The 25895-nt window shown below is 39.7% G+C and overlaps 1 protein-coding gene across 10 annotated transcripts in view; it reads left to right on the top strand.

Moving 5' to 3' along the window:
- Positions 1–25291, top strand: part of HYCC1 (hyccin PI4KA lipid kinase complex subunit 1) — a 109446-nt gene extending 84155 nt beyond the window's left edge. For 9 of the 10 annotated variants that reach the window (XM_078150793.1, XM_020993421.2, XM_020993415.2 and 6 more), the window contains one exon: positions 21456–25291. In XM_078150793.1, the coding sequence (XP_078006919.1) occupies positions 21456–22030 (575 nt within the window). In that variant the 3' untranslated portion in view covers positions 22031–25291. Of the gene's footprint in view, positions 1–20266; positions 20563–21455 lie in introns of all 10 variants that reach the window. The other variant, XM_020993422.2, reaches the window with a different exon arrangement.
- The last annotated feature ends 604 nt before the right edge of the window (positions 25292–25895 follow it).

The raw sequence follows: 25895 nt of genomic DNA, 5'->3' as shown, positions 1-25895 counted from the left end.
AACACATCATTTGGTGATTTAAGACACATAAGCCAGATGTGACTCTCTGTTTTAAAACATAGCAGTTGCTCTTAGAGATTTGTCATTTTAGAAGACTATGCTACTGTCCTCAACACAGAGAGGGGTGAACAAAAGATGGAACCCACTTGATTGTAGGTGATAGCATATTGCAGATTGATTTGCTTGTTGCTGTAATCATCGGTAAGCATAGCTGTGGGTTCCATCCGATCTATGCCAGCCATGGTGAGCTGCCCAGCACAAAATCCACAAGGGCCTTATTCTCCAGCAGATCAGCTGGAAATTCTACCAAAGGAACCAGCAGTAAAGAATCTTGTCTTTCCCTTCCAATTTATCATCTTGCCAAGATGAACAGAGGAGAAACTTTCCCAGGTACTGGAAACCAGTGCCTGGATCCTCAGTGTTGAAAGAGATCCCAGAAGGCAGCTGATCTGATGCTTACCATTCCTGACACGTGCTCAGCAAGCCCATGTTTAGGCTTCCCTAGTGACAGGGAGCTCTCTTCCTTCCCAGGCAGCCCTGGGCCATTGCTGGACCTTTTGCCCCTTTTGGTTCTGTTGCTCTTCTTGGGGATCGAGTAAAGCAAGGCTGGTTCTGTTTTCCACGTGCCATCCCTTCAGGCATTTCTAAACTAGAAGTGTGCTTCCCCACTGAGTTTTTTCTTCTCTAGGCTAAACATCCCCTTTATTAAAAAAAAAAAAAAAAGGAACCAGAAAATTTAAACCCAGCCATATATATAGAAAAATATATTCAAAGTAAATGAGAATCATAGTTCACAAAATGTATTATTTGCAAGCATAATCCTAAACTTTTTTAAAAGAGAAGAGATTGCTATATCAATCACCTTTCCATGTATGTTTTTGGTTCTATCATTAGATCTGGATTGATCCTGTTTTGGGCCAGCAGGTGCCTTGTCAGACTCATGATCAGTTCTTGGGGGACTCTTTCTTATGCTGTGGCCTAAGAAAAAAGTCTTGGTTTTCTCCTGTACCCTTCTTGCTTTTAACCGAAGCCCAAAGGCGAGTCTTCTTAACTGTGACAGTCTTACTGATAAAAATCTATGAGGGTCCATGTTGTATACAGCTAAGGGGACTTCAGTCCCACAGAGTAGAACCAGAGTCCAGTTTTGTCCCACTGTTTCTAGCTCAGTGTTTGGGACTTAGGAAGTGCTTCGTCAGTGAGTGCTTGCCTGACCTTGGAGTCCAGATCCTCCTCTTTGATCCCCTTGTCCATAGTATCCAGGACCTTTTCCTCTGATGCCTCAGGCACTCTGTGCTGTTCCTCTTTGGGTAGAGTTTTGACTTTATTTCCCTTTTCTGAGATACCTTTGTCTCTTTTGGTCCCCAAGTTCTGCTGAACTAAAAATGTTGATCCCTCCATAGCCTTTATCTCTGTGGTCTGAAGGATAGGGACCAGAAGCTCCAGCTTAGGGAGCTAGGATGACTAGTTGGAAAGTTAAAGGGTGCCCCCTTTGCATTTCCTTCTAGCTCTTCCTCTTTCTTCTTCCCCATCTGCCACTTTTTCCTCTTCTTATTTCTTCTCCTTCTTCCCCCTTCTCTTCTTTTCCACTACCCCTGCTCTCACAGACTCTACCCATTGCTACACATTTGCTCATGTAAGGTGAGAAGTAGGTGAGCAGGGGTAGGGGGGATAGCAGGGGCAAAGTTTCCAGCCAGAAAGGATGGAGGAGGGGGAGAGCAAGGGGAAAGAAGGAAGAGAGAAAAGGAGATTTCCTTTTAAAAAGGGGCCTTGAGGCTGGTGTCAGAGACTGTCTCTCCATAGAAACAGACCTACAAAAGATTGCCCTACACTTGGGGCATGATATAGAAGGGTGTATTACTTCAGACCATTTTCAGTGACTGAAAATCCATGTATTATTATGGCTTCTGAAAATTTTCTTAAGTCTTAACCATCTAAACTATATTCCTGTGAATTAACTTAATTTATGAACATTTGAAAACACGTTCTGGAACTAAGTTAAGACCTGGGCATCTTTAGGAATTTAATCTCTTAAACAATATCTCTATGAGGAAAGCGTGTCTACCGCTACCCAAAAGCCTTTATTATAGCACGTCATGAAGTGCTGAAGTTTTAATGTTGTTTCTTAGCTCCTAGTTCTTGGGGAAGTTTTTATTACTGTTACATCTCTGCATTTCACTTTCATAATGTTACCTTTTGTCTCACTCCATTCTCTGACCACATATGTCTGCCGCTCACTTTCCACTCCTGACAGCCAGGCAAGTGGCATTAGATACAGTGGACACTGTATGACCAGACGTGTGTGTGTGTGTGTGTGTGTGTGTGTGTGTGTGTGTGTAAGGGTGTTTTCATATATTCATTACATGAAGATAGCTTTTGGGGATTGGGGGTCACATGACAGGAAATTTAACTAGTCATCAGAATATTTCACTTTTCAACCAGTGTTGTTTGGACACAATTATTCAGTCCTGTTTTTTTTTAAGCTTTTCTTTATAATTTGAGGATTTGAGAAGTTATTTAAAATGTAATAATTTTCTTTCAGTGCAGATGTTTGCAGAATAGCATTAGAACGTGGAGTAGCCATTTTTACCTCTAAATGACAGTTTAAGAATTATCTCTATTTATTACTGACACTTTTCAGTTTGTATTGTTTCTTCAAGGGTGGATAAGATGGCTCAGGGGAAGGAGGAAACATTCCAGGCAAGGGAGAAACCCGGCCCAAGTGTTTCCAAGGCGGGTTCTAGAGGGGAGGGAGACTAGAAGGGGGAAAGGCAGAATATGAAGGTGAAAAAGGGTTGAGGGAAGGGTAAAGACCAAAGAAATGAAACGTTAAATAAGGTAAGATTTGGTGTTTTAGGTTAGGAGAAAGAAGAGAGGAACAAAAGCAGTGGTGCTGATGCTAAGTGAGATGGTGTTCAGCTTGGTGAAGCCCTGCCCCCTCCCCTAGGTAGTCCCAGATGTCACTCCCAAAGCCTTTTTTTCTCACTTACTCACCTCTCAATCCTGAAGTGAGGACTTGCTATCTTTTGCATTGAATACCTCAGACTCTCAGTTTCAGGAAGATCCAAATTAACCAAGTTAACCTCATTCATCTTCTGCCCCTTCATGCTCCCAGCCTTTCTTGGCCACTCATTTCTGTGCTCTCTGTTTGTGTGGCTTCTTCATTCTGTCATCTTCGTCCCCCTAGTCCTGCTCCCTGTGCCTGTAATGCTCCAGGTGTCTTCCCTTCTGTCTTTGAAAATGTTTTCAAAAAAAAATTTGAGTGTCAAAATTACGGTTTGCCTTAGTTAAGGTATATTTACAAACGATTGGTTGTTTTTCACTGGATTATTCTCCAGACAAAAGATTCACATAGTAAATAAATGGGACCCCAAATCTTTATGATTATTCACTCTTTTTTGTAACTTACATGCTTATGTCAGTATTGAGGTTAAAGTGTGTCAGTCCCTCTAGGATATAGATTATGTTTCATTGGCTTTGCCTAGATATGCCTTGGTTTTTACAGTATCATCAGATCATATATAAATCAGGTTTTTAGAAGTCAAGTTTCATTTTGAAACCATTGGAGGAGCTTACTTTTAAAAGTAATCTTACGGTAAATCGTTTTGTAAGACAAAAAAATTTTTTTTAATGTTTTTACTTTGTAATTTTGAATGTTTATACATTGAATTTGCTTAAAGTAGCAAACATAAGGATTGTCTAGCCCAGTACCATGCATGACAGCAGGATGGTAGTGTCATTTAATGGTAGTGATCTATTGGGTAAGAAGTATGTTTGCAGCTCTGAAAGAGATAGTCCTCTTAATGTTATTATCTAATATTTGTTATAATGCAGAGCTTGGTAACTTTTCAGAATCCTTTCCTATTATCTCATTTTTTCAGAAGCAAGTGACATATTTGCATAAGAACATAAGCTAATGCAGGACTTGTGTATAGAAAACACAGTGTGGATCCAGGAGCAGGATTCATTGCAGGAGTAAGGAGTTGGAACAAAGAGCCCTTCTTGAAGGATTGGGTGTTGGAATTTTACTCTGCCCTTAGATGGTTGTACTAAATGCAACTGAGTTATTTTTTTAAGAGTGATAAGGATGAATGCTTAGGCTTAGACAACCTCAGGAGTCCAAACCACAGCTGTGGAAACCATTGTAATTGCTGCAGGTAGGGAAAAGCGATTGAAAGGTGAGAAATCTACTCTTTTTGTGTGTTTTCAAATTTGACAGTATGGTCTAAGCACTCTGAGAGTTTGAGGATGCTTAATTTTGCAAAATGTTGAAAGTTCAGAGAAACTAACAAAACCATTTCAATCAGATCAAAAGAGTGCAGGATCTAAAAACCGTTACAAGTCCTTGCCTACTGTATAATGACAAGTGGGACAGTCAGCTGTTTGCAGTCACAAGAACTAGTAGGGCAGAGAGAGCATCTTTATTAAGGAAACAAACACTTCTGAATTTGAGAAAGTACAGACTGGGAAGAGCAAAGAAATGAACAGACCCTGAAAGAGACAAAGATCTTGGGCTCACACTGAGGGCTGACCTTGGCAGCAGGAGGAGACTCCAGAAGAGCATGGTTGGGGGAAAGCATTTGAGTTATGACAGTAGATTGTTAACTTCAAATCAGCAAATGAAAAAAGCTGGTTTTTGCCAGCTTTCTGCCTCTGACGACTAGGAGTGAAGACTGGTGCCCTGGCAACTCCTTCTTGGCTGAGATGTTTTCCCAGATACATAGCAGCATCTCTGATAGCTCTTTATAGGACCAATGTAGCTCAGAACTGCACAGGAGTTGATTTGGACCCCAATCACCTTTTTTTTTTTTAACAGTTTTCCTTAAATTTTTGTAGAAAAAAGTAAATACATACGAAGCTAAAATTCTCATGTCAATGAGCTTTAGTCAAACTGGGCTTTATGTAAAGTTATTATTTTGGGAAAATTTGAACATGTTCGGTAAGTGGGTTTTTTGTTATATAAAGCTATAATGGCTGCTTTGATTTATTTATAAAATCAAATATAATTATTTGTATCAAATATGTCCCCAAACAGGTTTAGAAACATATTATTTAAAATGTTAACAGTTACAGGAATACCAAGTTCTAGTGAATAAAGACATATCAGGCCTAAATCATTCTAACTGGTACTTATGTGATTTTTAGGGAAAAAAAATTCTTTCAGTGCCTCAGTTTACCCATTTACACAATATAATTTAATTAGTAATGACTTGATATTTGACCACTTTACCTGGGCAATGTTAAGATTCATGAGTTAGCATCAGGAAGTAATTTTTAGTTTTGGGGGACAAAGAGTTAACATAAAATGTTTTAATTGCCATTCATGTACACACTGTGTATATGTATATGTATACACACATATATATGCGTGTGTATACACACACACACACACACACACACACACATATATAAATGGCCTACCTGGACTTAACAATTATTGGATGGTGGAACTAAGGAATAAAATAGCAGGAGGAGCAGGCTGGATTCCTTTCTGGCAGTGCTGGTTCCTGAATCCATCGTACCCTCAGCCCCGGAGTAGCCCTTCGGTCTGCAAAGCCACAGCCAGACTCAGCGTCTCTCAGGCAAGTGGTGGCCCAAGCCCTAGTATCTTTTTTTTAAAAATTTTATTAATTTATTTTGATTTATCAACAATCACTTCCATATGCTTTTGAGTTGAAAATTTTTCTCCCCGTTCCCAAGACGGCGCACAATCTGATATAGGCTTTACGTTTACATACCCATTAAACATATTTTCACATTAGTGAAGTTGTGAGTAAAAATTAAAACCAATAGGAGGAACCATCAGAAAGATGGAACAAAATTCAACAGAAGGTAAAAATAAGTGATAGTGATTCAACTTCCATAGCTCTTTCTTTGGATGTGGATAGCATTTTCCATCCTGAGGCCTCTGGAGATGTCTTAGATCCTTGTAATGCTGAGAAGGGTTCAGTTTAACAATCTTAGTCATCGCATAACGCGGCTGTTATTGTGTACAAAGTCCTCTTGGTTCTGCTCACTTCACTCAGCATCAGACCATATAAGTCTTTCCAGGTTTTTCTGAAGTCAGCCTGTTCATCATTTCTTACAGCACAATAGTATTCCATTACATTCATATACCACAGTTTGCACTTGATGGGCATCCTCTCCATTTCCAATTCTTTGCCACCACAAAAAGAGCTGCTATGAATATTTTTGTACATGTGCGTCCTTTTCCCCATTTGTTTGATCTCTTTGGGATACAGCCCTAGAAGTGGTGTTGCTGAATCAAAGGGTGTGCACATTGTTGTAGCCCTTTGGGCATAGTTCCAAATCATTCTCCAGAGTGGTTGGATCATTTCACAACTCCACCAACAATGTATTGGTGTTCCAGTTTTCCCACATCTTCTCCAGCATTTATCATTTTCCTGTTTTGTCATGTCAGCCTGGCCCTATATCTTGAATTGAATTGGTGCAACCTAACATTGTTGATTCAAGCTTTGTACACATTTTTTCCTAGCTGAGAACTTCAGAGTTTCTCTGTCACAAACACCTGTGCTCTGGCAGCCCCAGTGTTACAACAGGCATCTCCGATGAACTCAGGACTACTCTAAAGACTAAAAACTCACCTATAAACATTGATGAAGAAGTCAGGGCACATTTGCTCTCTGAGGCGCAGTGGGATTCACGCACAGAAGCTCAGGGCCAGGCAGCAGCCTCACCACAGCCTCCCCTAGAGTGGCTGGTGGAGTCCTTTCACATCCCCATGCTGCCTCAGTTTCCTTCCCTCCAGGTAGTGATGAGAACATTACTCTTCTTCACAGCATCACAATGGAAAGTGAAATAGATCAGCAGTCAAGGCATCACTCTAGAAAGAAAGCGCTGTGTGCGCCACGGAGTGATTGGTGGAGACATGGTTGTTTACATTTGTAGAAATTAACTGATTTGTTCTTAGTTCTCATCATGCACTTCCATAAGTTTTTGAGTTTCAAATTTTCTCCCCCTCTTCCCCCCCCCAAGATGGCGTGCAGTCTGACATAGGCTCTGCATATACATTCCTATTAAACATATTGTCGCATTAGTCATGTTGTAAAGAAGAATGAGAACCAATAGGAGGAACCACCAGAAAGAAGAAACAGAACAGAAGGAAAAAAAAGCAAATAGTCTGCTTCGATCTGCATTCAGACTCCGTAGTTCTTCATCTGGATGTGGAGAGCATTTTCCACCATGGGACTTTTGGAGATGTTTTGGATCCTTGCATTGATGAGAAGGGCTAAGGCTATCAAAGTCAGTGATCTCACAGCGTGGCTGTTACTGTGTACAATGTTCTCCTGGTTCTGCTCGCTTCGCTCAGCATCAGTCCGTGCAAGTCTTTCCAGGTTTTTCTGAAGTCTGCTTGCTCATCATTTCTTATAGCACTGTAGTATTCCATTGTATTCATGTACATTACAACTTGTGCAGCCATTCATGGTTGTTTAAATTTATATGATTGTGGATGCTATATTATTATTTCAGCATATGAAAAGAATAATCAAAGTAAGCTATTACCTAAAATCTCTAAAGACCCATCCACTCTTAGTCAGCATATGAACATTTAAGCTTATTGAACCAGGGAAACAGAGGCAGGATCCTATTAATACTTTTTAAAATGTTAGTTATTCTTAAATAACTTGTTTAGAGGTCAGTGCTGATTTGATACTGGCAGCCTCCACTGTCTTGAAAATCTTGAGGTTGTTGTTATATTTTATTTCCTGGTTCTCTTCCTAGCCCATGTTTCCTTCAGTGTTTTCTCTTTCTCCTACAGCATCTAAGTGTGGGTTGTTTCTGCAGAGTTCTGCTCCTTTGCCTTAGTGATTTCATCCATTCTCATGGCTTAGACCGGCTGTTTTCAAACTTTTTGGTCTCAGGACCCCTTTGCTCTCTTCAATGTTGAGGACTCCCTTCCCAAAGATCTTTTGCTTCTGTGGTTGGTTATATCTATCGGTATTTCCCATATTAAACATCAGAGTGTCTTGGTATCATTATGAAAAGAGTTTTGACTTCACCCTTTAAAGCATGTCAGGGACTCCTAGGGGTCTCTGGATCACACTTTGAGAACCTCTGGCTTAAGACTATCAATTCTCCGCCTCTCTCCTAAATCTTCAGAAACTTCAGCCTCTTAAGCTTTCTCCAGAACAATTGCCTTGCTGGACACATCTGCCTGGGCCTCCTGTTACCACCTCAAACTCAACATGTCCGAGTGATTTTACCATCTCTCGCAGAACCTGTCCCACCTCTTTATTTCCTGTTTGTGTTCTCTTGGCCTCCTAGGTTGAAAACCCCTAGTTATCTTTAGTCTTTTTTTCCCACCTCAGCCACCCTCCATCCGGTCAGTAGGTAAATTCTGTCAATTTTCTGTCTGTAGTAGCTCTTCTAGAATGTCCTAACTCTTCATTCTTCTCCCATTGCCCTCAGTCACTAAATTCACCCTCTCATCTTTGTCATCGTACCGGACTCAGAACTGGTGTCCCCAGCCCACGTCTCTACCCGAACGCACCCTAGACACACTGCTCCCTACCCAGCTCATTGTGTTAAGGCACAGGTATGCTCAGGGAACTTCCCTTTCTGAGGAAACCTTCAGGGGCTCCTCCTCATTGTAAGCAGGATGTCATCTAAAAGGGGGGGTGCCTAAGGCCCTGGGACTGGCAGCAGAGTCCACAATAAGTAAGTAGATTTGCTGTAAGCTGAATAAATGTCTTCTATGTGTGCATGTTAACAGTTTTTCAAATGAAAATATGTGGTATTGTGGCCAATGAAATACAAATTTATTTAAAAACATACAGAACTCTTTGAGCAGCTTATTTTATGATCATGTATTTTATTAGTTTAAGAGTCATAGTGCAACTACTATACAAGGATTGTAGGGCTTTTTGTTTGTTTGTTTTTTGCTAGGCAGTAGGGTTAAGTCACTTGCCCAAGGTCACACAGCTAGTAAGTGTCAAGTGTCTGAGGCCAGATTTTTTTTACTTTTCATCCTCAAGAGGGTTGGAAACCCTAGTGTAGATTCTGTAGCCAGACGTTCAAAGCCCTTTGCAATGTGCTTCCCACCTACCTTTCTATCTTCATTTCATGCAGCCTATGCCTAAGTCTTATTACTGTTCCCTGCAATTTTCTCCGTCCATTCCTTTGCTTATGCTGTTACCTCCATAGGAAGTATCCTTCCCACTCCACTTTACATTCCGTCAAATCCCAGATGAAATATTACATTTTTAAAATTTTATTGTGAACTTAACAATAATCAGCAAATACAAATATTAAGTTATACAGAGCACAAGAAAGAAGACAACACAATGAACTTCTTTTATGAACAGTTTAAAAAAAATATATATGTATGTGTATATATGTGTGTATGTATATATTTTATATATATATACACACACACATATGGAGTAAATTGCCGTAACTCTCTCGTATTTACGTCCAAACAACCATAAAATATCACCCTGAAACAAATCCTAGAACAGCAGAACTAGCAAAAAGACAGGGTGAAACAATTTTTTTAGCCCAAGAAACTTGGAAGATTGGCAAGAAAAGTCTGTCTCACTTGAGTCCAGCATAGGAAGTGTCTCAGCAAGCCAGCAGCAAGCCCCACCTCAGCAAACCAGTGGGAGATCCTGAGCCCCAGTATGGTGGGAGCTGGCGAGTGCCAACACCAGGACCTCCCATGTGCCTCGGCATAGCCAGGGGAACTGGCAAACTCCAACTCCAAGAACCTCCACAGGCTTCAGGGTAACCCTGGGCAAACAGACAGCTGCCAATGGCCAGACCTCCACATGCTTCAGTGTCGCCCTAGGGAAATGCAGAAACACCTCCCTGGCCTTAGCACATGCCAGACATCAGCACTAGGACCCTGGCTTAGCACCAGAAAAGCTGCCAGACCCCTATGGCCTCCAGCAGTACCAGCAACCTCCTCACCCCACCCCCTTGACACAGCACCAGACATGAGGGCCTGCCGTAGGCCTCAGGGCAACAGCAGTACAACACCAGTAAACGGTCGGGGCCTGCAGTCCTTGGCACAAGAAGCCTTAGACAGTGCCCCTTCTACCCCAGGACCTGAGCTCAGATTTAAAGGAAAAAGACCAAAAAAATGATGAGCAAAAATCAACAACAAAAAAAAAACAAAAAAAGAATCTAACCACAGCAAATTATTATGGTGACAGGAAATATCAAGGCACAAACTCAGAAGAGGTCAACAACATCAAAACACCTATAGGCAAAACCCCAAAAAAACCAGAAGTGGTTTCAAGCCCAGAAGGAACTCGTGGAAGAGTTCAAAAAGGAGCTTAAAAGTCATATAAGAGAGGTAGAAGAAAAATTGGGAAAAGAAATGAGAATAATACAAGACAATTATGAAGAAAGAGTCAATAGCTTAGAAAAAGTAAACAACTGTTTAAAAAATAGAGTTGAGGGGCAGCTAGGTGGCACAGTGGATAGAGCAGTGGCTCTGAAGTCAGGAGGATCTGAGTTCAAATCTGGCCTCAAACACTTGACACTAGCTGTGTGACCCTGGGCAAGTCACTTAACCCCAATGGCCCTAACAACAAATAAATAAATAAAATGTAAAGTAGGATTGGTCAAATTGAAAAGGAGATACAAAAATCCACTGAAGAAAATAACTCCTTAAAGAGTACAGTTGACCAAATGGAAAAGGAAATACAAAAGCTAACTGAAGAAAACAATTCCTTAAAGTTAGAATTGGGTAAGTGGAAGCTACTATTAGCATAAAACATCAAGAATCAATCAAACAAATTCAAAAGAATGAAAATATACAAATATCTACATATCTGTATCTATATCAAATACCTCATTGGAAAAAACAACTAACCTGGAAAACAGATCCAGGAGATACAATGTCAGGATCATTGGACCACCTGAAAGCCATAATCAAAAGGAGGACCTGGACAACATCTTTCAAGAAATTATCAAAGAAAATTGCCCTGATATCCTGGATTGAAAGAATCCACTGATCAGTAAAGAGATCCCAAAATAAAAAATCCAAGGAGCATTATAGCCAGATTACAGAACTATCAGGTCAAGGAAGAAATACTACAAGTGGCCAGAAAGAAACAATTCCAATATCAGGGCACCACAATCAGAATTACACAGGACTTAGCAAATGCAACATTAAAGGATCAGAGATCATGGAATGTGATATTCCAGAAGGCAAAGGAGCTAGGACTATGACCAAGAATCACCTACCCAGCAAAATGAAGCATAATATTTCAAGGAAAAAAATGGTCATTCAATGAAATAGAAGGATTTCAATCTTTCATAAGGAGAGGACCGGAATTGAACAAAAAATTTGATTTCCAATATCAAGACCCAAGAGAAACCTACAAAGGTAAAAAAGGAAAAGAAAACATAAGGGATTCAATGGAGCTAAACTGTTTAAATCCCTACATGGGAAGATGATAATTATAATTCTTAAAAATTATGCCACTAATAGTACAGCTAGAAGGCATATACCTAGAAGATATGGATATAAGGTGAATTTGAGGGAATGACATAAAAAATAAGGGATGAGAAAGAGGAGTACACTGGGTACAGAAGGAATGGGGTAAATTATTTTACATGAAGAGGTATGAAAAACCCTATTACAGTGTAGGGTAATATGGGAGAGTCAGTGATGGGCATCACTTGAACCTTACTCTCATCAGTATTGGTTCAAAGAGGAAATAATATACACAGTCAATTGAATATAGAAATCTATCTTACCCAACAGGCAAGTAGGAGGGGTGGAGATTAGGGATAGGGAGAGATAGGAGACAAAGGGATAGGGAGAGAAAACTGACAGAAGAAAGGACAGACTGGGGAGGCAGTAGACAGAATTGTTGAGGAGGGAGAGGGTGAAATAGAGAGAGGACAAACAGAAGGAAAAATAGGGTGCAAGGAAATACATAGTAGTAATCATAACTATGGATGTGAATGGGATGAACTCTCCCAAAAAATAGAAGTGGATAGCAGAGTAGATAAAAAACCAGAGTCCTATAATATATCATTTACAAGAAACACATTGGAAGCAGAGAGACTCACACAGAATAAAGGTAAGGGGTGGGAGCAGAATCTATTATGCTTCAGCTAAAGTAAGAAAGCAGTAGCAATCCTGATCTCAGACAAAGCAAAAGCAAAAATGGACCTAATTAAAAGAGATAAGGAAGGAAACTACATCTTGCTAAAAGGTGCCATAGACAAAGAAGTAATATCAGTACTGAACATATATGCACCAAGTGATATAGCATCCAAATTCTTAAAGGAGAAGTTAAGTGAGTTACAGGTTTATGACCAAATAAGAGATAGAGAGCATTATGAAATGTAAAATAGATGATTTTGGTCATATTAAATTTAAAAGCTTTTGCACAAACAAAACCAATGCAACTAAGATTAGAAGGAAGGCAGAAAGCTGGGAAACAATCTTTACAGCAAGTGTCTCTGATAAGGCCTCATTTGTCAACTATATAGAGAACTGAGTCAAATGTGTGAGAATACAAACCATATCCCAATTGACAAATGATCAAAGGATATGAACAGGCAGTTTTCAGATGAAGAAATCAAAGCTATCCATAGGCATAAGAAGAAGTGCTCTAAATCACTTTTGATTGGAGAAATGCAAATTACAACTCTGAGGTACCATCTCATACCTATCAGATTGGCTAATATGACAAAAAGGAAAATGATAAATGTTGGAGAGGATGTGAGAAAATTGAGGCACTAATGTTCTGTTGGTGGAGTTGTGAACTGTCCATTCTGGGGAGCAGCATGGAACTGTGCCCAAAGGACAACCAAACTGTGCATACCCTTAGATCCAGAACTACTGCTGGGTCTGTACTCGAAAGAGATCATAAAAAGAGGAGAAGGACCTATATGTGCAAAACTATTTATAGCAGCCTTTTTTTTGTGGTGACAAAATAATGGAAATTGAGGGGGTGCCCATCAATTGGGGAGTGGCTGAACAGGCTGTGGTATATGAATGGAATGAAATGCTGTTGTATTATAAGAAATGATGAGCAGACAGATTTCAGAAAAAGCTGTAAAGACTTGTATGAACTGATTCTAAGAGAAATGAGCAGAACCAGGAAAACATCGTACACAGTATCAGCAACATTGTGTGATTATCAACTATGAATGACTTAGCTTTTCTCAGCAACACAATGATCTAAGAAAAATACAAAGGACTCACAAAGGAAAATGCTATCCACATCCGGATAAAGAGCTGATGGACTCTGAATGCAAATCAAAGCATATTCTTTTTCACTTACTTAATTCTTTTTTGTGTATTTTTTCCCTTTTGATCTGTTTCTTCTTTCACAACTGTAACTAATATAGAAATATGTTTTCCATGATAACACATATATAACCTGTATCAAATTGTCCACCATTTTTGGAAGAGGGACGGGGAGGGAGGGAGAAAAATTTGGAACTCAAAATCTTTTAGAAATGAATGCTGAAAATTGTATTGATGTGTAATTGGGAAAAAAATAAGATACTTTAAAAAATTATATGCACACACAGAGTAAATTAATAAGATAGTAACAGAATTACTCTATTTATGTCCCCTTCTGTACTTTTTGTTTTCTTTGGTGAAGTTTTAAAAATTGATGATGCCTTTTTTCCCTATCACTACCCACTATCCAAAATCTCTTCTCCTTCCCCCAACCAAGTAGAAGCCTTCCACTGTAACAAACATGTATAGTCAAGCAAAACAACACATTGGCCATGTCTGAAAATGTGTGTCTTATGGCACACCCGTCGCCCCTCCCCTCTCTACTTCTCTACTGACTTGTCATTCTTTGGAAGTTAGGATGGGTCACTGCTGTGATCAGAGCTCTGAAATCCTTCAGAGTCATTTTCCTTCACATTATTATGGTGATCATTGCTTAATCGGTTGTCTGGTTCTGCTTATTCTACTCTGTGTTAGGTCACACAAACCAAAGCAGTCTTCCCATATTTCTGAATCTATCAATTTCATCATTTCTTATGCTGCAAAAAGATAAGTAATGAGCATTTATTAAGTGCTTTCTGTGTGCCATGCATATGCCACAATTTATTCGACAGGAAACCTTCCCCACCCCCTCTTATGTCTAGTCCCTTCTTTGTTGATCACTTCCCATTTACCCTGTCTGCAGTTGGTTTGTACTTCGGTTTGCTTGTTGTCTCCCCCATTAGTCTACAAAGTCCACGAGGGAATTGCCTGTCTTTTGCCTCTCTTTGTATCCTCAGTGCTGGGGCAGCTAGGTGGCTCAGTGGATGAAGCACTGGCCTTGGAGTCAGGAGGACCTGAGTTCAGATCTGTCCTCAGACATGTAACACTCACTAGCTGTGTGACTCTGGTCAAGTCACTTAACCCCAACTGCCTCACCAAAAAAAAAAAAAAGTATGCTTAGTGCTTCACACATGGCCTAGCACACAGCAGGTGCTTAATAAAAGCTTGTTGACTGACTGACTCTTTAGCTATTCCTAACTGAAGGGAATTTACTTTGTTTCCAGTTCTTTGCTATTAAAAAAAGTGCTGTTATGAGTATCCTTGGACCCATTTCTGCTCCCTTTTCATAGTTAAGACCAATACCTATTTTCTTTGAAGAAATATATTCTTCCCAATTCAACTCAACAAGCATTTATTAAATGCCTGTTTGAGAGGAGGTGTGAAGCTAAGATGGCTGAATAGAGGCAACCCAGCTGGATTCTCTCAATGTTCCCCTCCAAACAACTTTAAAATAATGGCTCAAATCAAATTTTGGAGCAGCAGAACCAACAGGATGATTCCTTTTTCCAGCCTAAGAAGACTTAGGAGGTCAGCAAGAGATGTTTGTGATACCAGTGTGGAGGCCTGTCCAGCAGCCCACACACATGGCAGCAGCAAGAGCAGCCACAACAGCTTTGGGAGATCTCAGCCCAGACATGGCAAGGGGATTGGACAACTGGTCAGAAAGAGATCACAGGGGACCCTTTGGTGGAACTGGGTACAAGTGGCACTGATTGGTAATTCTGTTGCCCATACACAGTTCTGAGTTGCAGTTCCAGGGCAGAAAGGAGTGCTGGAGGTGGGTGGGGCACTGTTCACAGTTCCAAGGCAAAGAGAGCACTAGCATTTGTGACTACTGGGGACCAAGGACTCTTCCTGGGTGAAGACCAGAATGCAGATAAAGATGCACCAAAAATTTGCAGACCCCTGAACTAGCCCTGAAAATAGCAGTGTGAAAAATCCTGAAGCTTGGGATACCCCAAGGTGAGCAGAGTTCAACTTTAACATATAGTTCAAAGTCAAGAAATAGGCCAAAAAATGAGGAAACGACAACAGGATTTGACCGTAAAAAGTTACTACAGTGGCAGGGAAGATCAAGACATAAACTCAGAAGAAAATGACAGTGTGAAAACAGCTACAAATAAAGACTCAAAGAAAAATGCTAATTGGACTCAAGCCCAACAAGAATTCCTGAAGCATTAAAGAAAAAAAAAATAAAGTGACAGAGGAAAAAATTTGGGGAAAAATAAGTGATGCAAGAAAATTATGAAAAGGAAATTAGCAGCTTGGCACAAAAAAAATGAAGAAAATAAAAACAGAATTGGTCTAATGATAAAAGAAAGGAAAATTCACTGAAGGAAAGAACTCCTTATAAAGAAGACTAGGCCAAATAAGAAGGAGGTACAAAGTCTCACTGAAGAAAATAATTCCTTAAAAATTGGAATTGGGCAAGTGGAAGCTAATGATTCATTGAAACCTCAAGAAACAATAAAACAGTCAAAAGAATGAAATAAAATATGAAATATCTCATTGGAAAAACATCTGACCTGGAAAATAGATCAAGGAGAAATAATTTAAGAATTATTGGACTACTTGAAAACTGTGATCAAAGAAAGATTCTAGACATCATATTTCAAGAAATTATCATGGAAAACTGCCCTGATATCTTAGATCCAGAGGGTAAAATTGAAATTGAAAGAATCCACCTATCATCTCCTGAAAGAAATCCCCAAATGAAAACTCCCAGGAGTATTAAACCCAATTCCAGAGCTTCCAGGTCAAAGAGAAAAATATTTCAAGCAGCTGGAAATAAACACTTAAAATATCGTGGAGCCACAGTAAGGATCACACAAGATTTAGTGGCTTCCACATTAAAGGAGCAGAGAGCTTGGAATATGATATTCCAGAAGGCAAAGAAGGAAGGCTTACAACCAAGAATACCCTACCCAGCAAAACTGAGTATAATCCTTCAGGGGGAAAAATGGATATTTAATGAAATAGAGGACTTTCAAGCATTCCCGATGAAAAGACCAGAGCTGAATGGAAATTTTGACATTCAAACACAAGACTTAAGAGAAGCATAAAAAGGTAAACATGAAAGTATAATCGTAAGGGTCTCACTAAAGTTAAACTGTTTACATTCCTATATGAGAAGATGATACATGTAACTCTTAAGAATACCATAATTATTAAGACAGTTAAAAGGAGTTTACATAGGTATAAGTTGATTATGTTAGAATGATCTCTGCCCAAAAAATGAAGGGGTGAGAAAGAGATACTACTGGAAGAAAGAGGAAGGGAGAAGCACAAGTAGGAAGATTTTTCACAAAGAAGAGCTTTTACAGTGGAGGGGGAAATGGGGGTAAGGTAGTGGGCAATGCTTGAACCTCGCCCTCATCAGAATTGGTTCAAAGAGGGAAGAATATATATACACACTCAGTTGTGTATAGAAATGTAACTTACCCAATAGGGAAATAGTAGGGGAAAGGGATAAGAGAAAGGGGAAGAATGGTGGTAATGAAGAAAGGAGGGCAGATTAAGGGAGGCAGTGGTTAGGAAAATAGACTTTTGAAGGAGAGACAGGACGAAAATAGGGAAGAATAAATACAAGAAAATTGGCTGTAGGGAAATATACCGTTGGTATTCATAACTGTGAATGTGAATGAGTTGAACTCACCCATAAAACAGAAGCAGACAGTAGAATGGATTAGAAACCAGAATGCAACAGTATGTTGTTTACAAGAGACACACTTGAAACAAAAAGACACACGCAGAGTTAAAATAAAGGGCTGGAGCAGAATCTGTTATGCTTCAGCTGAAATAAAAAAAAAGGCAGGGATAGCAATCGTAATCTCAGACAAAGCAAAAGCAAAAACAGACCTAATTAAGAGAGATAATCAGGGAAACTACATTTTGCTAAAAGACACCGTAGACAATGACATAATATCAAAACATTTTATAATCTCTCTGATAAAAGACCTCATTTCTTAAATGTATACTGAGTATAGAACTGAGTCAAATTTATAAAAATAAGAGCCATTCCCCAATTGATAAGTGGTCAAAGGATATAAACAGGCAGTTTTCAAAAGAAATCAAAGCTATCTGTAGTCATATGAGAAAAATTCTCTAAATCTCTATTAGTTAGAGAAAGGCAAATTAAAACAACTCTGAGGTACCACCTTACAACTATTAGAAATGACACATGCTGGAGGGGATGAGGGAAAAATAGGTATACTAATGAACTACTGGTTGAGTGGTGAAGTGGTCCTACCATTGTGGAGAACAATTTGGAACAATGCCCAAAAGGCTATAAAACTATGCATACCCTTTGATGCAGCAATACCACTACTATGTCTGTATCCCAAAGCGATAAAAGAAAAAGGACCTATACATACAAAAATATTTATAGCAGCCCTTTTTGTGGTGGCAAAGAATTGGAAATTGAGGGGAAAATTGTCAGTTGGGGAATGGCTGAACAAGTTGTGGCATATGATTGTGCTGGAGTACTCTTGTGCTGTGGGAAATGATAAGGGAGGTGGTTTCCGAAAAATATGGCAAGACTTATATGAACTGATGCAAAGTGAAATAAGAAGAACCAGGAGATCATGTTGCACAGTAAAAGCAGTGTTGTAATAATGTTCAACTGTGAAAGACTTGGCTACTCTGATCAATACAATGATCCAAGACAATTCCAAAGGACTCATGATGAAAAATGCTGTCCACCTCCAGAAAGAGAACTGATGAACTCTTAAGTATAAATTGAAGTATAATTTTCTTTATGTTTCTTGCTTTTTTAAAAAAAAAATATGGCTAATAGGGAAATGTTTTACATGATTTCATATGTATAATTGAGATCATATGGCTTGCCTTCTCAGTGGGTAAGGCAGGGAGTGGGAGGTGGAAGAGAATTTGGAACTCAATATTTAAAAAGAAAAGCATACTCAAATAATAAATTGAAAACTATTTTAAAAGAAGTATTACCATTTAAAAAAATTAAGTGCTTGCTTTGTGCTCCCCCCAACATCAGTATTTCCCATGTACATTTTTCATTTAGTTAGGTAGATATTTCTATAGAAAAATATAAGAATTCTCATGTTTCTACTTATAAATTAACTTCATTTTGTGAATTTAATAAGGATGCTTCTCTTTTTTTCTGATTTTTATCTCTACACAGACGAATGTAGTCAACAGTTAAGGCATTTGGTAATACCTTTGCCCATATCTCAGTAGCTTTTGTTAAAAATTGAACATTCACTTCTAAGCTCATTTTCAAATTATTATTCATAATTCATATTTCGTGCAACTAAGTAGAGTTTTTGAATCCATTTTTAAATAATACTTATCTTAGGTATCTTAAAGAAACTTTATTTGGCCTTGCAGCCTACTTAACCAAACTGATTTAGTTGCTTTTTAAGAAATACCTGAACAACACTATTAAAATCTATCTAAGGAATCTAGTTTATATGGTGGGGAGAGGATGTAAAGGTTTAATGCTATTTTAAATTACATGATTTAATGTTGCTATTATTTCTACAATATAGTCTTGATCTTAACTAATTTCATTTCCATTTCTTTTCCCTGTTATATTTTGCTGTTGATTAAATTCATTATGTTTGAATAATTTGCTGTTGTAACTTAGTGATTCACATTTGGGGGTGGGAAGGTATATGACACTTTTGTAATATCGATAGAAAGCTCTGGCCATTGCCTGACATAGCTGTAGTGGTCAGTGTAGGGATAAATGGAAAGAACCCTGGACTTGACAGTGCTCTCTCAATGTGAATAAATGCTCTCATCATTATTGGTCATATAGTGGTCTGCAGGTCCCCTGTCTTCATGAGAATTCATTTAGACACTTTTAGGAGGCAGCTGTGTGGTTCCCAAAAGGTACGGTTATACCGTTTTAAAGATAATGCAATAAACCCCTTAACAGGGAACGTGGCAGAAGCGGTGGGGCTCTAGCATGCTATAGGTTACAGAGAAAAGATTATCATTTTATGTTGGAAAACAAAATGGATTTATGTTGAGACAGTTTCAAAATCCCTACGTTAAAGAAGGGTGACTAACACTACAGGCCTAGGGTGCTGGAAACCGTGGCGGATTGGAGGACAGAGGCTTTGGGCTTGTGCTAAACAAGCTGATGGAAGGTTTACTAGCACCCTGAGATTATTTTAAGGAGAAAAAGTCTATATGGTTAATGGGACTTGAACGTGGAGAAGTCAGATAGCCCAGCTGTTCCATTATCAAACTTATCTGTAGATTTTAGCTCCATTGATCCATGAATCTCTTACAATTGTGTTAAACCTGCTTGACATTCTCTTTAGGTGTTTACAGTGATTATTAAAATAGGGAACAGGCCCTCTAACATGCTTTGCATTTTTTTTCAAAAACACTTAATCTGTCGACAGGGTAGGGTGTAAATAGAAAGTTTCTACAGGATATAAGAGAATTTAAGAAGTGAGGCAACAATACCTAGGCTTAAGCACAATTAGTTGCACTAATTAATGATAATAATGAACCTCTCTAGAGGGGCTGCGTGGGAAGCCAAAGAGAGGGCTGAGTCATTTCTCATCATTTACCCTCTCTGGGCCCCCAGTTCCTCCCGTGCCAAAAGGCATTGAATAAGGTGACCTCCGTTTAAGAGCCACTGCGCGGAGGTGTGTTTTCTAAAGCAAGAAACAGAGTTAGCAGTTTGTGGTGTGGTCCAGGTTCAAATCAACTGAAATTCCATTTGGGCTTTTAAAAAGAATTCTCCTACATGTTCAGTGTGAACTTAATTTGAGTATATGTGTAAAAGCTGCCTGAGTACGATGCTGTGTCCGAGCTGTGTGCCCCCATTGTGTGTGATGGTGCCGAAGTCCTGTGAATCACGAGTGGACGCAAAGCTAGAGACCTGGCGTGCTTGATCAGCCTGCAGGCATCCAGCTTCTGTTTGGGCTGTTCTGTTTTTCTCGTTCTGCATTTTTGTGTTGTTTGTTTGCAGCCATCATTTTGTCTTATCATCTTCAATTCTAGAGCAAGATGACAACAGTAATGACTCTGCTGACCCGGGCATCCTGGTCATACCTGAGCTTAGTGTCACAAAGGTGGCCGGAGAGAGAGCCGGGAATGGGGAAAAAAGCAAAGCCCTGGGAGAGAATGATGCCCAGCATGTACAGGGTGTGCAGGAAACAGCCCCAGACCCTAGAGCCGAGAGCAAAGGCTTGCCAGAGCTCAGGAGGCAAAAGTCTGTGAGGAGAATGATGGAGGATGGACTGAGCCCGCCCAGCAGAGGGCCGCTTTAGCAGAGCTCTTTCTAGCCGCCCTCCAAGGTACCCGCCCGGTGGCGAGGGCACTGCTGCATGCTGGAGAGGATTGGCACAGGCACAGACATGTTGCATGTCATCCACTAAAAATGGAAATGCATGGATTAGACTCAGCACCTTTCCCCTGAATCTTCACAGTCCTTGGAATGGTCAGACCTGTTTAGGAGTATAAATTGTTAGGAAAAACATGGGCAGAAAATGACCAGGAAGTGATCATTTTCCGCTTTGTGTTTTCAAGAATATTACCAATCATCATTGATATGAAGGCTGTCTGTTTCAAATTATAACAGATATAAGTTCAAAGTACTTGTTGAGGTATTTTCCAGGGTCTACCTTCAGTAATGGAGGGAAATGTAAAAACAAAAACATGACTCTGATTTTCATAGTCCAGACTGTATTTGAAATACCAAACTAGTGACATAACCAAGCCTAAATGAGGAGACTTTTCCATTTTTTCAGTCTTTAACTGACGTATTTGCTAAAAGTATAAGAATGAAGATTGGGTATTTTGAAGCTTTGATAATCATAGTATATGCATTAGTGGGGGTTTTGCCCCTAGTTTTCCTCATGATATTTTTCTAATCTTTTCTAATCTTTTGCATGAATTATAGGAGATGTCTTTCTCAAAATACTGTTGAGTGTGATAATAGCATGCCTTTTTTGCTTCTCTGTTAAACACATCCTTAATTGCTATCATTTAAATCACATAGGAATATTTCCACAAAGTAGTGGAATAGTGTTTGTTTTGATTCGTCCTTTGAAATTTGTTCTCTTGTAGTCTGTTGCTTTAGGAATTTTTACTAAAAACACCCAAATCTAAAATGATTTTTTAAAAGCAGTCATCCTATGTGAATTCCTAAATGTTAATGGTTTTTTTTTATTGTTATCTCTTTGTTTAGGGAATACAGATTTAACAGGCCAAGAAGAACTAATGGAAATATCTGAAGCTGATGAAGGATTTTATTCCAGGGCTGCATCTAGCACCAGCCAGGCTGCCTTATCAAACACCACCGCCACCAGCAAGACCAGTTTAGGAAAGAATCCACGAAGGTCCGGAGGAAGCAGAACCGGAGGAAAAGAAAAAGAAGCCTCCGGGGAATCAGGCAGAGAGCACTCAGGTCGAAAACAAAACCCCAGAGCCCTGAGTGAGAACCTCGAGCTGCTCTCTCTGAAGAGGCTCACTCTGACCACCAGCCAGTCTCTGCCCAAGCCTGGCAGCCACAGCCTGGCCAGGACCGCCACCACCATCTTCAGCAAGTCTTTTGAACAAGTCAGTGGCAGCAGTGGCACCCACAACCCTGGCACCGCAGGCGGCGGAGGGACGGGGACAGATGCCAATAGGTTTTCTGCTTGCAGTCTGCAAGAGGAAAAGCTGATTTACATTTCTGAAAGAGCTGAGCCACAGGTTCCAGTTAAACATCCACCCAGTCAGCAGAGACCTCCTAGCATCAGCATCACCCTGTCAGCCGATTAGCATCTGAGACATGTCCCCACATGAGCAGTGAATTGGGAGGTTTCCTTTCCTTTTATGTCCTTCCTCCCTGTTTTTGACAAGAACTCAAAGATGTCTTAAATTCTGGAAGTCAGCTGGAATGGCGGTCAATGAGTTAAAATGTAGTTTGGCTTTCCTTAGCTGTGTTCCCTTCTCCCTGGCTCCCTCAGCTTGAGGACAAGCTTGTCGGCTCCCAAGGAAGTCAGGGTGCAGTTCTGGCAGGTTGTCTGATCGCTTTGGCCACTGCTGTGGGTGAGGCTGCCTCTTTTGGTTGGCTGTATTTCGACCTTCAACGTAGAGGGATGTTATTGGTTGTTGATAAAAAGGTGAGGCAGTAGTGAAACTCCAGGCAAAACCATCAGTTATGAGAGGAACCGTGCATATGCAAGGGACAGCATTGAGGGGAATCTCAGTCAGGACCAGAGTTCGATCAGAAGCCTAGGGGCTGGGTGTATTGTGTAATATCAGGGGCCACCCTCAAAGGGGAATGAAGGTCTTGGCGATAGCCAGCACCTGGCATAGAGCCGGATTCTGCCTGTGTGATTGCTGGTCCCTTCCCTGTGTTTTCTGCCGCAGGTTTAGCAGGTAAAGCCTCTTTTTGCCATTTCCTCCAAGTTGTTAATAGGCCCTGGAGCTGAGGCAGGATGCGTTTCTCCACTTCTTCTACTTTGGAAATTCCAGTTAGTTTGATCCTCTAGTTAGGAGAATGCCCTTCTGGAGATGGCTGGAAGGTCACTGTAAATCTCACAGCATTCCAGCAAAAGGAAAAGAAAAGATATTAAATGTCAAGATAACTGTCCATTTTTACTCTTTTACAGCATTTAAGTTTCTATGCAAATAAGGGAGTTTAGATGTTAAAAGTTTTACAACTGCACAGTATCATGAAAGAAAATAACGAACAGCAAACTCGAAAAGAACAGAAGACATTTACATGGTCATTGTCATTTAGCATTGTCATCTTTCCTGCTTTGGACCCATAAATTTAAAATCCCCACATAGGAACAAGTGGTTGCCTTGTGTTTGCTCCTGCCTCCCATAAAGACTGTTTATTTTTCAGATAGTCCTTATATTTATTTGAACAAAGTTACCAAAATAACCAGTTTCCCCTCGAAGATTTTTACCTGCTACTCTCTAAAGCCACGTCTAACAAATAGTAAAATGTTATTTACATATTTCTTGCTCCCACTTTTCCCCTCCTTAGATCCAAAGAAAAATAGACAGTGACTTAAGATGTTTTCTTTTTATAATCTTTCCTTAGGCATGAGTCAGAAATATGAGAAGACCATGGTGGGGGGGTATCCATTAAAGTGTTGATTTACTTAAACTTAGGTCAGAAGTGAATCTGTAAAAACCAAAGCAGAAACCTGTGACTCTCAGCTCTGAATACTACCAAGTTGGGAATATTGTCGAGATTTGTTTTTGGTAGATTCAGGCATTAAACTTGGGGTGGGCTCTTTTGGTCTGTGGAGTGGCTAATGAGCAGAGAGGGGGTGTAGGCCAGGAAAGTTCCTGGTGGTGAAGGAGGGATTTGTATCCCTTAGCAAGGAGGTCTGGGTGTCATTATAAATGCATGGCCAAGATCGCTGGGGATTCCCTCCCTGTTCCTATTCTGTAAGGAAAACAAAGAGTTTCAGGATTTTTTCCATAGTTGTCACAGTATTAATATTCTTAATGAATTCATGTCTTTAGTCTTAATCTCAAGCAGGTTATTACTTTCGGTGGAGTCTTGCAAGGGAAGGTCATGTAGATTACAGAAGCTTTGGTAGTCAGTACCCCAGCCTACAAAGCATTGAGTATTCAGGCAGTGCAAGTTGTGGGCCTGACATCTGTGTTTTCATCCTGTCATGAAGCCTTATTTTGGTGTTAGGAATAACAGTGCGAATCAGTTCTAATGACTAGAGTTCTTTCGCCTTAGAATTCTCAGTATTTTTATCCTATTATTTTCATGGTATAGCATGGAAAAATTATTTGTTAGTAAAACAGGAAAATGTTAGCATGGAGGATCCCTGAGGGTGTGAAGACAAAGCAGTTCTCACTTCACTGGGAGATTCAAGAGAACATCATACAGTTTCTCTGAGGTGCTAGGAAGAATGGGCTTTACCTGCCACCACAGAGAACTCAGGGGTCCTGGTGGGCTGGGGCAGAAGGAAATAAGAGGAGTTTAAGCTAAGGTGGGAGAAGGCTGATTCCTGGAGACTCCTCATCTTGGAATCCTGGCTGAAGGATTTTGGAGAAGCAGTTTTCTTTATCCTTTTCAATTATGAAACATTTGTCAGACATTACTCATTTCTTAAACATTAACTTGAAACGTTTTAAGTAAAAGGAAACATGTATTTGAACCCAAACAGTTAAGCTCTATCCCAGTTTTAAGGGATTACATATTCTTTGGAAAAACAAAATGAAAGCATTAGCACTGTTCGGTTTTATTAGTATGTGGAGCAGAAGACATATTGCAGCTGTAAAGACTTAAAGTGACTGAGTATTGAGAAAGTGATGCAGTCTGATATTTGAATTTAGCAGCCAGCCTAAAGCTCCACTTAGTGGAAGGGCAAGACTTGCAGAGAGATGTTCTCATTGAGAGTTTGCAAAATTTGTATCTTCTCAGCTGCTCCTTGGAACGTTTTTCGTGGCTTAGAAATCTCAGCACACGCGTAGAGAGGTATTTCGTTCTGTGGTCATTTGTTGGCTTGCATGTACTCTTGCTAAAGATAGTAGTTCATAAAGGATGTGTGATAGAGCCTTCCCAGCCATGGGAAGAAAAAGGAGGACGACTTCTGGTTGGGATGGATTTGCTTTCTAGGCTTCCTTAGTAATATTGTGCTCAATACTGTCCATTATTCATATCAGTATTAAAAGTACAGTGGGATTCCCCATTAGAGATATAAAGTATATTTTGTCTTTTTGTACTGTGTAACTCTTTTGTATTTTATAACTCCGTATCTACAAATGCTATATGCACCACTGGACAAAGTGGAAAATGTGTTGTCACTTTTTTAATAGTAGAGGACCAGTTAGTGCAAGAGTCCACATACATCGATGTGAAGTTTTTATTTTATCAGTCAGATCCGAGATCCTATTTCCTAAAACTGCTTTTTCACGTATAGTTTCTGTTATGTACCACTTCTCTTGTTGCCTTTCTTCTGATCATGTTGTGATACTAACCTTTTCATAGTGATTGTTTTGTTTTTAATTGTATACCTAGAATTTACATTCCTGAAAAATAAACCACAAGTTTGAATACTTTTTATGTGCTACTTACCTTTTTATGGCAGTGAAAAGAAACTGGGGTTTCGTTTTCTGAAGTTTTGTATATTGTGTAAGTGTTTTCCATATAGAATGTCGCTGCTAATAAAGTAGGTTTTAATGAAATAAAAGTTGAAGTAAAATCTTGCTTTCAGATCACGTACTCATTATGAAAACCCCTATCAATGAAATTAGCTGAAGTTAAGGAAAGTAGAAGGTGTTGAAGGGGATGTAGATGAGTTGAGTTCAGCATGGAGAACTAGTTCCAGGGCTAAGCCATTCATTGGATGTTCTTAGGGATAAAGCAGATGGTAGAACCAATGTTCCACCCTAGTAGACGTGTACTGCAAGGAATCCCACTAAATGTGTCAATCAGGGCTTTGATTCAGAAAAAGGAAGTGAAATGAGTGGCCTCCAGAACATTTGTCAGTACCTGACAATGTTAAAAGCTTGACAAGTTATTTTAGAAAAATACATACAGAGTTAAGTATCGGTGCTGCCTGTCTTGACTTAATTCCTGTGCATGTATCTTTTTTCCTTAAGAGGATTGTAAATTCTTATAAGTTATGACTTTATAGCTCCATTTGCATTTGGCACAGTACTT

The sequence above is a fragment of the Phascolarctos cinereus genome, unplaced genomic scaffold (genome assembly GCF_003287225.1).
Source record: "Phascolarctos cinereus isolate Bilbo 61053 unplaced genomic scaffold, phaCin_HiC Scaffold_1;HRSCAF=81, whole genome shotgun sequence".
Classification (NCBI taxonomy): domain Eukaryota; kingdom Metazoa; phylum Chordata; class Mammalia; order Diprotodontia; family Phascolarctidae; genus Phascolarctos; species Phascolarctos cinereus.
Note: the sequence above shows the minus strand (reverse complement) of the source record. Positions and strands in the feature narration are given on the sequence as shown.